This window comes from Anser anser (assembly GCF_964211835.1).
Source record: "Anser anser genome assembly, chromosome: 2".
Lineage (NCBI taxonomy): Eukaryota > Metazoa > Chordata > Aves > Anseriformes > Anatidae > Anser > Anser anser.
The window spans coordinates 80,483,641-80,496,264 of NC_139721.1; the positions used below are offsets into that span (position 1 = coordinate 80,483,641).

The 12,624-nt window shown below is 40.7% G+C and overlaps 1 protein-coding gene across 1 annotated transcript in view; it reads right to left on the bottom strand.

Annotated features, from left to right (window-relative positions):
- The window catches only part of PHLPP1 (PH domain and leucine rich repeat protein phosphatase 1), a 132,164-nt gene that overhangs the window by 13,710 nt on the left and 105,830 nt on the right, over positions 1-12,624 (bottom strand). The window contains exons 10-12 of the mRNA XM_083822384.1: positions 12,060-12,215; positions 3,078-3,278; positions 1,925-2,087 (exon numbers count right to left, since the gene is read on the bottom strand). Of these exons, the coding sequence (XP_083678510.1) occupies positions 1,925-2,087; positions 3,078-3,278; positions 12,060-12,215 (520 nt within the window). The remainder of the gene's footprint in view (positions 1-1,924; positions 2,088-3,077; positions 3,279-12,059; positions 12,216-12,624) is intronic.

A 12,624-nucleotide genomic window follows, 5' to 3' on the forward strand; every position in this document is an offset into this window, starting at 1 on the left:
TGACTCAAAAAATGTACTATGTCACCCTCTCAGGCTAATTAAATACAAAGCAGAGCAGCTATTACCTCAGGTAACAGTTTACCAAGAAGTTTAGAATATATGAATGCCACCTCAATTAAGATTAATGATCAAGTATGACAATCACTGGCATGAGACTGCAACTCTGTGCTTTGCTACAAGCAAGCTTATTTCACCGAACTACCAACCCCTACCTCAAATTCCAGTTTCTTACCTTGCTTTGGCACATTTTGAATGCTTTCAGACATCCAAGGAGGACCTCCAGTCACGCTTAGTAATGGATAAAGCCAGGCTGTACAAGCTCCAAGCCCTGACCCAGAGAAATCTCCAAGAGGCCAGAAGACACCCTGTGCCCACCAAGGCTACGGCACAGGTATCTGGCAACGGTATGAACTCCTAAGTTTCACCTAAGTCAAAACCAGACGTGGGTACTGACGAGACATTTTCTTTCCACAAAGGTGAAGCCCTAGAGCACTGCAACCTCTCTGATGAAGACATGCACACTATTCCTCCAGTTGCAAAACAGTTAATGACACCCATGCCTTTTTTCTTTTGCTAGAAAGAACTAAATAACTGTACGGAGCCATTAGGAAGAAAAACCACCAGGTCTTCCATGAACATTTTTCTGCTAAGCTTTGTAGCAGAGAGGCATTCTAAATACTGCTACTTCTAAAAAACACATTCAGCTATCCCCAAGATGTCAGAACAAAAAGGAGAAAGTTGCTTATTCGTTATCCACGTTTACATTATCCTCCTTTTTTGGTTAAAAATGCCCTCATATTTTAAAGAAATGTTTACTGTGCAGAGCCTCAGTCCCCCACCCCAATTCTTCCTCTAAGAAGAAAAGCTTTACTTCTAATCGATTCTAAATGGCCCTCAGTTTCCTCTGGCCATTGTTCCGAAGAGGGAGGAGTATTCAAAAAGCCACAAGTTTGTTTGAGATTTCCTGGCTAAAACCACAAAGCTCATCTTTACGTGTACTCACTGTCCAAAAAAAGTATTCCTCCTGCTGCTCTGCATGACCCCAGACACTGTAGCACAGAGACCAGGCTGGGAACTTAGCCTTTTGACTCTGCAGAGTGTGCAAAGGACACAAGTTGTTTTGATCCCATGAATAGGTAATCAGTTCTCAAACACAGGGAATGAAAGATAGTTTTTTTGATCGTACCACAAGATTCGTACGCTGTGAGTTAACCATCTCCCAGCAGTGGAAATAGCATGCAATCAGAAATATTCTGCATTGTGGCCAGGAGGGACACAAACTTAATTTACAAAAGGTAAGCGGTATTGCTCTCGGCATGGTCAAGCAAAGAACGTGTCTCACAAAAAAGAACTGTCAGGAAAAGCTCAGAATTATTTCTGGTAACACACACAAGAGACGGATTAAGCGTTCCTCCAGTTGTGCAAAATATGACTGCAATTAGGAAAACTGAAGTAGCTTGCCTAACTACTCAAATCCTGCGCTCCTGGAATTTATCTCTGTCCCCAAGGCCTATCCTATTTTGCAGCTTCAGCAGTTTTTAAACACATGCTGAAAACAAAGTCCATTCCTACAGAATTAACCAACTGCCAAGGCAGCAAGAGTTAATTGTGTATAGCTCTTGGCAAATGTTTAAGTCGTATCATAACAGACTGCCACAGGAAGACGATTAGCACTTATTTGGCAAAGAAAATGGGATGTGGTGAAGGTGAGTGTAAAAATCAGATTTTGAGGACCTTCCTCCCTTCCACTATGAGGCAGCACAGGGGTGAATGCTTTACATATGACCTCAGGCAAAAAAGCAGCTGTCAGATCTCCACGATTTTTGAGAATATACTATCCTGCAGCAATGACAGACCTGAGGGGAGAACAGAATTGGTAAAGCATGCATTACTTTGCATCTTTCACAGCACATTCATGTCTTACCTTTATTTCAGACAGCTGCATGACTTCTGGGAAGACTTCGATGCAGTTGGAATGAGCAATTACAGTATGCATGCGTCTACAGTTCATGATGGTTGTTGGAATGGCTTTCAGTTTGTTCCCACTAATATCAATTTCCTCCAACTCTTCCAGCTTGGCCATTTTACTACAAGAGTTTGAGAAATTTGCTGTTAATATGCATACGTGTTTTATTTTGAAATGGTGATAAGAGCAGTGGTTTTCATGATTTTAAGAAAATACAACGGCAGACTTTGGCCCTTGTTCACAGCAGTGCTTGTCACCTCTCCTCCCGTCAGATGCTAACAGCTGTGGAACCAAGATCTGTGTTGCTTCTGCCAATTTTTGTTAATTCTACTTTTGAAGTGACTTATTTTGCCTACATTCTTTCTGCTTACCAGCTCGCTTTCACTTTTTCCTCCTTTCTTCCAACCCTAGCTTTCCACTTCATCCCAGAATTTTCCCTCCACCTTCTGGCATCCTGCTCAGCCCCATCCCCGTTATTCATCTCCCTCCCTCTCCATCTCTCCTTGCCACTGAAGCCCAGTTGCTCAGAACATCCCACAAGGACAGAGATGTCTCTTCCTTTATTTATTGGCATCTCCTTTCCAAGGTTGTACCCCATCAGCTTTACAGCACATCTTACACTTGAAAGATTCCTGATTAAACCAGAGTGAATTGAAAGTACAGTAGTTCATCTAAATTGCTGCCAAGGGAGAATCTCCTCTGGGAGAGAGAGGATTTTTTCCCAGTGTAGCTTAGTCCACTGCCGAAGGACATTTTCAGACTGTTATGCTTACAAATCTCCTGTAAGGAGAAGTCCATCAGGTGTGAGCAAAGTGACCAAACTGGGAAAAACAGATCTCCTTGACTGACTTCAGAAGCATACTGCAGCCATGCTACATTAGTCTAGCTGAAAAGAATTCCAAGTGCAATCAGAAGGCACCAACAAACGCTGTGCAATGCAAGAGAGGGTAGCAATGTGCAACAGGGCAGAGCAGATGCATCCACCCACTGCAATATCACTACATTCAAAATACAACCTGCGCCGCCAGATTTCTGTGCAACTTAGTTCTCACTGTGAAAATATTTCACACGGCCCACTGGTGGGCCAGCGGCAGTAAAACCAGTTACTTACCTTGCAGGGAAGCTCTGTAGGCGATTGTAGGCCATGTGCAAGATTTTTAGGTGGGGATGGCCCGTTAGCAAGGGTACGCATTTATCTGTGAGGTTGTTATTGGTCAAATACAACTCCTGTAAGATGCTATGGGTCTCTTCGGAAAGAGTGGCTGGAGGAAGCATTTCCAGTTTGTTGGCAGAGGCATTAAGAAATCTCAGGCTGCAAAGAAATGTTGCATAAGGGAGTTCAGTGAAACATCCTGCAGGTTTTGTCTAAAAGTACAAATAAAATTTCTGTTTATAAGATAGTTATAAAGTAAAGATCAAAAGCACAATGATGGACAGAAAGACCAGAAGTCTAGTATCATACAAACAAAACTTCTGATCCCATTTTTAAATTAACCCATTTCTATGAACATAACATCAGCAAAATAAGTATGTCAAAATGCCTCTGTCCTTTTATGAAAACCTCATACTGCTGACATTACTACAGAAGTACCTACAGCTAACAGCAATAACAAACCACATCATTTCCGTATTTGTTCCACATAAAAATGAATTCTGAACTCATTATCAATGAACCATGAGAGCATAGCTGCCCTTCAAATAACTAAAAAAAGTCACTGGTAAAAAAGCCAGCCAATTTTTCAGTACTTTAAATACTGGCTAGGATACAGAGAGTTTTTGTTTGTTTGTTTTAACCTGCAGGCCTGAAAACATCTACAAAATATGAAAAAGTTCTCTGTGAATATTTGGACAGCTAAAGACATACCGATCACACACAACAAACCACACCCGGAGACCCAAGCAGTAATTTACCTCTTATGTTTTAAAGAGAAACAGAGCCAATGCTCAATTAAATTAAAGAAGTTAGATGCTTGCTGACCTATGCAGCAAGCTAGCCAGATCTCTCTATAGATCCGGAGTGTCCTTCCCCTAGCAGAAGCCCTTGTCAATATTTTCTGCTACTCCACTACAAGCAGCAAGGACTGAAGACGCATAGAAATGAAGTTACTCTTTCTCCCTCAGAGGATCCTTGCCAGGGTGGGAACAAGACCTGCTGAAGAATAGGCACTGCCCACTCTAGCCGGTGACATTCTGCACACAGACGATTCACGTTCCTTTAAGGGAGTTTTGTGACTGCAGAACTTCTGGAAGGATGCACGCTGTTAGCGTCTCAAGGGCTAGAACAGGCAATTCCAAAGAAATGGAAAAATAAGGCCATTTAGCCTTTAGTAACCAACTGGCCATGTCTTTTCAAGAGAATTAAGATCTCTCTTCCTTCCTCCCCGTTTCAGAGAAGGCTGCCTTAGAGAACTTGTGGTACAGCAGTAAATGTGTGGCTGCCAGCCTGCAGTGAGCGTGTTGAAATCAGGCTGTACTGCTCCTACCAACCAACAGCAAAAGGCAGCTGCAACAGTCACAGTTGCATTCAAGACACAGGACTCAGAAATGAGCTGGCTGAAACCTGTAACGCCAGCGATCAGGACACAAAAGGTATGTGCGTTCTTGTCATCGATCTTAAGAGAAAGTGATAAAATATTGATGGCTCTTCCCCCGCTTCGCCTAAGTGCACGGGAATTCATGCTGACCTTTAAGGTCTGCTAATGAATGAGATGGATTTGCATGAGTTGCAGCTGGTTGCAACTTGCTCAGCAGCAAATAAGGGTCAGGCATGCTACAGAGAAGTCACATGGGATGTCAAAGGATTTAAAAATATTTCCATTAGAAGCAAAAATCTCTCAGCACTGCACAGAACTGAAACTAGGTTAGCTGTTCTACACAGACCGAGGAGTCCACTACGGAGAAACAGTTTAATCCTGAGGCTCATTCATTATTCACAAGGGTGGTAAAACTCCAGAGGAGGAGGGGAGGAGAGGGAGGATTAATAGAGAAGGGAATAAGCATTTGAAAGGGTTTTTAACATTATTTACTTATTCTAAAAAAGAGGCTGCTCAGTTTTGCCCTTCAGGTATAAACTAAAAATATATTAAGCGCTTTCAAAGTTGGATTATTAAACTGAAGCATACCACATCAACAGTTCCTGTACTTAATTACACACCAGCAAGCACACCTATTGCTAAAGTATAGACAATTATTACTTGGGCAACTTCATTCTAATATCCACGACAATCTCTCTCTCTCCACAAAAAGGCACTTTCATTAACATTAAAGCCACGGTGCCTTTTGTACTGCTCATAGTATAAAATGGTCATCTTCAGCTCAGTCTGGAAAGGTTTAAGTAATAAAAAGGCTTAAGGCTGCAGGGAAGCCTTTCCCAGGAATATGACAGGGATGAGAACGTAACAGCAAAACATCAAAGACATCTTCCACTTGAAGAGGAAATGTGTATTTTCCTTATGTTCCTGTAGGATGCAGCAGAATAAATTGCAGTGGTTCACAGATACCTTCCTTTAATTACCAAATGGAGCCTAACGGATAACCTATAGAGGATCCTATGGCTATGAGGTTCTTAATGCACAAAAGAATTTAGGTTTGCTCAAATACAGCTAGTCCAAAACACAGATGAAGTCTTCAAGAAAATGTATATTGTTCTGATAATGCTGACATTGATACAATCCACTATATGATACAATCTACTATACAGAAGTCATCCTAAATCCAAAAGAAAAATTAATCAAGAAGTGTTCCGTTTCTAATAGATTTTCAACATTGGTAGAATACAACAAGAATTCTTAAGCTGTCCCCTTCACTGGCATTAAAAGTGGTTGAAATTTGCATATTCCTGCCAAAAACAGGTTTTGAACACACATTTTCCAATGGGGAAAGCAGAGAGGTTAGTTGTTGCCCTGTATCCTTCCACCTCCCCACCTTTTGCCAAATCTTCCAGAGAGTGATATGAAAATACAGGAAATAAATCCCCAGCATCCTGACCTACCGTTTAGTGCCGTGATGTTAACAATGCTTAGGTGGCTAGCAACATCTTGCCAGCAGTCTAGGATGGGAACCCTGTGGTAGCAGGGTACCTCACCCTCACCACGCCTAGCAAACACCTCCATGTGCACACTCACAGCCACACAGCACCCAGATTCAGGATAGTCACATAGTAATCTCCATCCGTAGCTTAATTCTAATGATATCAGCTATTTTTTGAGAAAAGAGTATGCTGCTTATTTACATGTTCCTTTTGACCAGCTGTTACATTAAAAATGGTAAAAAAAACAACCTTCTCCAAAGATCCTTTTTTCAATATATTCTTTGGATTAAAAAAGAGACACCATTCTTTGGGCACAGAACAGAATGAACTAGCAGATTGCTGCTGCATAAAGCTTTGTTGATTCTGTGCTAGATTCTTCTGTCCAAAAAATCTATACTTGCCCATCAGTTTTTCCCTCTGATTTAACACAAAAGTCCTCCACTGGGTTATTTCCACTCCCCTGTTTCTTCACCCTCGTGCACTGTGCCAGCCGCCAGCTCAGAAGGCGCATCTTACAAATGCCCTCTGGAGGAGAGGAAATTTACTTGGGCACAATTGTTCCCATCTCTCTTGTGCATGGACCTTAACTGATTCATGTTCCTTGAAGATATCCCACTCGTATTGCTTATCAGATGGAAGCAGAATGTCAAGTATTAAAGCTCAGTCCAAAATTAATTGTTTCCCCTTCCAATTCCACCCACACACTATACCACAAGCTCATGAAAAAAGTACAGCATCACTACAAAAACCTGAATTCAGCAGCCCATGCACATACCAGAGTATAATATAGCAAGGGGAGCATGAATTAACAAGTACTAGAAGAGTGTCAGGGATTAAGAAAGAAAGAAAAGCATTGGCAGGAAGATGCCAGAATTCGTCAGCTTTGACAAGGTGCAAATTCTCCTCTGGAGTAATAACATAAACATTGAACTCTGGCTGGAATAAGTCACCTTCAGTTTTACGGGGTATTAAAATAAAATCCCTTGCTAGACTTAACTTCTCCAAGAAGAAAATAAAGACTGTCCCAAAGAATACACTAAAATCAAGGGCATGGATCTAATTCAACAAAACAGACCTAATATGCATGCAGCATTCACATGCCTTCCCTATTTAAATCCAGAGGACTCTGAACTGAATTTGAACTTCCAAAAGCAGAGGAAGAAAATCTATGGTAAATTGCAAAAGGTTCAAAATCTTCTTTTTTCCCTTTAACACCGATGTCTACCTCCAGCACACACAAAGGCTAAATATAGCCAATTGTTAGGTCTCACTTATATAGCATCTCCCAATTCCTCAACATCTTCTGAGGTAGCTTGGCAAACTTGGCTTGCCATTAAGGCACAGCCACCACAGGAATAATTTAAGTACTCCAAAATGCTTACAAATGTTCAACTTTAGTAAGAGCAACACAGAAAACTGTATCCAATGACCAAGCAACAGCAAGTCAAAACCACTGAGCTTAGCTTAAAAACATTGATAAATGTTGGAAAGAACGTTGCAGCTGTAAAATAAAATACGTGCAGAAATCAAAATCTTCAGCTTGGCCTGTGCCCCAAGATCTCCATCAGCACAGAGCAATCAAAACAGAAAATTTCTTCTTCAGTCCCTTCTGCAGAGACATGCCCTCAATTTCTCATCGCCTAATCCTGAAATAATTTACGATTGCAGTAGTGTGTGAGAAGAAACCTTGATTGGTGTGTCTGGGGGGAAAAAATGACCAAGGAAGTTTTGCAAACCAATGCAAAGAACTTCTGCTCCTTAAAAAAAAAAAAGGACAAAAACACTCAAGTGAATCCCCTTCCTGTTGATGAACTGCCAAAAAAGCAAGCCAACTACAGTTGACTGCTTTTGCCACCTCAGCTCTTACTTTCTAACCTAACTTCAGCTGTTTCATTAACTGAGACATCCCCAGTTTCTAATATATCTGCTTGCAAACCCTGACCTACCAACAATGAAACAACTGCAGGTAAGCATTTCTGCAACCAAAGTACGTGCGTCAAACACTCTTTGCATTCATTTGAATTTGTTTCCTCTCTCACTTTTGTTGTATCCACGATATGTACGATTACTTGCATAAAAAGGCAGCAGCCACAGTGGGTGGAAATGGCAAATATCAAACAAGTTTAACTGGGTCACTTTCCAGAACTCCGGCAAAAAAAAACAAAAACAACAGATCAAAACCACCACCACCAACAAAATCAAAACAGGTAAGAACAGCTGAACAAAGCTGAAAACAAGAATCATGCAGAAAAGAGCCTAGAGGATGGGCTCTGAATACCTGACACTGGCTTAGCCTCCACAGCTAGCCACTGCCAGACACCACAAACCAACAGAAAGCTCAAGATTTAATCCAGGCAGATCACAGTTACACATCTTCACCATATAACTGCTTTAAATAAGCCAGGGGCTCTTTTAAAGGTCTGCCTATAGCTACAACATTCACAGCAACTGGAAGGAAGTTTAGGCAAGAAGCAAAACCCTTGACCTTCATCACTGTCTCTCCACTTTTAAACCCACCTGACCCACTGCCACTGTTTTTCTACTGAACTCAGCGAAGCTCTTAAATGCCTGCCCATCTTATCTGAAGGACATTTTGTAGAACTGCTTTCATGGCCTTACACTGTTAGTTTTGCTGCAAGCTGGTCGAGGAAGGCACCAAAAAGGCTGTATGAGAACTGGAGAGGGTGGGAAAGGCATCTGCCAACACAACAAATGAAGCAGCGAGTAGAAACAAAAGGCTGTGGGGTTGCAGGTGTGCAAAAAAAAAAAGAAAGGTTAAGGACTCTGCTTGGGAGTTTTTCCCATCAGCTATAGCACTTGCATGAGTTCTCTATTTTCGCAACATCTGGTAATGAAAAATGAACAGATTATCTGGCTGTCTCTGTGGCGCTCGTCTTGCCAAGAAAATTCCCACCCAACAAGAGAAATCCTTGCTAACATGATCAAGATGTGCATACTTTCAGCAGAATAAACAGAACCAAGTTCAGTCTTGGTCAGAGCAATGTTTCACAGAAAGTCCTCCATTTCTTCTCAAATAACAGTTTAAAACAGAAGAAAAATAAAAAAGCAGACAAAGTAACTGTAAATTATACTCTTCATCAGAGAATCAAACTTTTTAATTGTCTTTGAAGGATTAAGAGAGAAAAACTGATGTCCATACATTTTATGAAGAGAACAGAGAGGTTTTTCAGTTTTTTTTTTTTGTTGTTGTTTTGGTGAAAGTGATATTCCCTCTATGCGCACCAATGCCCTGGTTTTCCTGCCTTTCTCGTGTCTTCTAGATGTCAAAGCTCACCAGTGTTTGCACTGACATTTGCCCAATGCACTTCAGAGACACATAGTTAAATATTCAGGACTGAGAAGGAGAAAGCGTTTATAATTCACAATGTGAGACTTCATATTGAGACACGATTATCATCTGCCAACTGCATAGACTTGAGTACATTTCCCCCAAAATAAACTAATTTTTTCATGTTGCAGAAGATAAGTCATTTTATGGAGAGATAAGGGTTTTGTAAAGTGATTTGTCCAACATTACACACTGGAAAAAGACCATGGCAGACTGCTCAGGGAACCCAGTTCTCTTCACATGTCTGGCAGCACAGATTATGCTTCCCAGGGAATGCTTTGAGAAGAGAAACATTTTACCTTTCCTAAAAAACAAACAAACAAAAGCCCTAAACACCTTTCCCCAGCCCAGACCCATAGCTCCTGACAGAAGTAAACATTTGAAAGCAAAGTGAAGGAAAAAATGTTTGCTGTAGAAAATTCCAAACTTAAAAACTCTTTCATTGTGGACTGCTATTTTCCTTCACGGGTATCACTTTTGCAGCAGGAATAGGAGCACCAGCATGGACAAACTGTTTTTAAGCCAAGTCTTCCAAAGCAGTAACAGGGTAGGCGACACGGGAAAGCTCCACAAGCTAACTGCTTCTGTTATCATCACAAACGAGGGAGGCTGCAGCCGTGATGAAATCCCAGAATGGGAAGCTGTGTTCACCTCTTGTTTTGTTAACACCTGTAGAAAAGTTTAAACACATTCCCTGCGCTGCTTGGAAGCTGCATCATGTCAAAGGTGGAGATTTTTCCCATCTGCAAGTCGGAAGCAGCCATTTAATACGCTATTCAAAGCAGGTTTTAGATTCTACCTCTTTTCAGCCAACATTTTGCCAACTTCTGAAAGTCTAGCCCCAATTCTAGTTTTAGCCTGTGCTTGTTCCTTTTGGCATCATGAAAAAAGGGGGGAGGGGAGGGGGGAAGAAAAGCTGTCTACAGTTTTGTAGCTCATTTTAAAAAGGTGAGTTGCAGCCCAAGAATTTTTATCCAGGTTCTCTCTGCCAGAATTGCACTAATCTGCATTCAAGACGTACAACTTGTAAATAAATTTACAGAAGTATTGCTCTCTTTGCTTTCTCAGATGCCAGTAGCTTTCTGAATCTTACTTAAGAGTTTCTTTCCTTTCCAAGTTGACAGGAATTTCAACTTAGGACCTGTAAATAGGATTGTTTTATTTTAAATTGACCTAATTTCGCAGCCTTCATGAAAAAACTTCTACAAGGTTTGACTTCTGAAGTTCTTACAATATCTAATGTACAAGAGTTTGAGAAAGTCATCCACAAGACGATTACGGCCGCTGCTGTTAAACATCTTTCCCATATGACTTTCATCACATTTAAACAGAAACATAAGCAGTAACTGCAATTATTACAACAGCAGCATTACTAAATTTGATCATTTTGACTGCATTTTTATGTAAAGTCCCAACTGTAACAGTAATTAATATCAGAACAACTTTGCTGATGATTTTTTTTTTCAAAGGTGGTACCCTACCCACAGCTGAATGCAGACAGGTATGCAATAGTTTAAAATAAAATAAAAATTAAAGTACAAAAACTACTTTAAAGTTTTTTTAAAGCAAATCAAGACTGAAATGCCATACTGGGAGAATCAAAACCTTGTCCTAATAAAGTCCATGCTTTGGAAGACAATTTTTCAACTAAAAGATAATTTCCTTCTTACTCTTTGACCAAGACACTGTTCAAAAGCCAAGTTTACACAGAAACCATCTCAACCAAGCCAATTCTGCAGCTCTGATGCCCTGAATCTCAGGAAGTTTAAACGAAGGTTCACAACAGAATGAACAGTATAAAAGCAGGAGATTTGCACTATTCTTGACTAGGTGATGATCTGTGACAGAGATCACCAGTCCTCTTGCTTCTTCACCTCTCAAGAAACCCAGGGGCTGTGTGTTCCTTTTGTCACCATTAATATTAGAAATAAAACCCCACAGCAGAAAATCTCACTGTTAAGTTATACATGGGTTATAATATTCAGAAATCCCACAACAATTTGTTGAAGTGCAGAGGTGCAAGGAACACTGACATCAAGCGTGGCAAGCCCATCCACCACCCCAGCGATGTCATGAATCCCTGGTATTTTAATCACAGTCACTTTACAGGATATGTTTAGATCAGGGAAGAAAGATTATGAAGACTTTGAGACTAAAGGAACAGCAGTATAAAAATAAGAAGCCAAAAAATCAGATCAAGCAGTGACACCAGCTAAATTAGCGACAAACCTTTGAAAGGCATAAGAAATTCACAAAGCAAGGACACAGGAATAACTGAGTTATTCTGTCAGCCTTATGCACAGATTTTGTTTTGTTTGACAGGTATAAATAAGTTCTAGCCTATGACTGAAGTGGGGGGGGGAAGCTTTCACACTTCATCAAGCAAACCTAAGAAATATATATTTAAAGAAACTGCCACTAACTCATCTCAGTGTATGTAGTAGAAAATAGCATGTGCTTCACTTTACAGCTAGATTTCAAGAAGTAGGTGTACAGCAGGAGCTTGGTAGGGTAAAAAAAGTAACCATATAAGGCAACAAAACCAGAATAAAAAGAATTTGTGTTTTGCTGATTTGGGCAGACATCTGTTCTTATCACCCAAGGTTTGACAACTTTCAAATTAGGGGAACCTCAAATTACCCTTTCATCTAGGAAATAAAACACAAAGCAAGGTTCCTCACACACAAGTTGAAGTCAAATTCCTTTACATTTACCTGTCTGCTTTCAAAAGCAGGTTAGATGGCAGTTCAACGAGCTGGTTATGTTGCACATCCAGGACCTCCACTTGTGTTCGTTCAAGCCGATCTGGTAGCCTTCCTAACAAGTTATGTCCCGCCAGCAGCTTACGCAAGCTACTATTGTAAAACAACCTGAGAAAAAGAAAGAACACCAAAAATAAGAAAAATCTCAGCTGAAGATTTGCTTTGTGAATTTAAGTGTGATATCACAGTTCATTACCAGAAAGTGATTCAGCCAACTGATTAGCAGACATGGTATTAGTTACGCACGGATCTGAGAACATCTTCCCACTCTCCACCAACTTCTTAAAAAGGTTGTTCAGAGACAGGGGAGGAGACTTAAGGATGATTAAGGAGGGAAAGTAGCAAGGAAGGGTTATCTTATTGCAGTGCATAGGACATGAATATTGAAACACGACTATGAAGTAGGTAATTACTAACAATGGCTGCAGAAATGGCACTTGTGGGATCCCTCAAGATAGCTGAAGAACTTAAGAAGTGTGGGTGAAATCACCAGTCACCCCACAAACTTCACTGTACT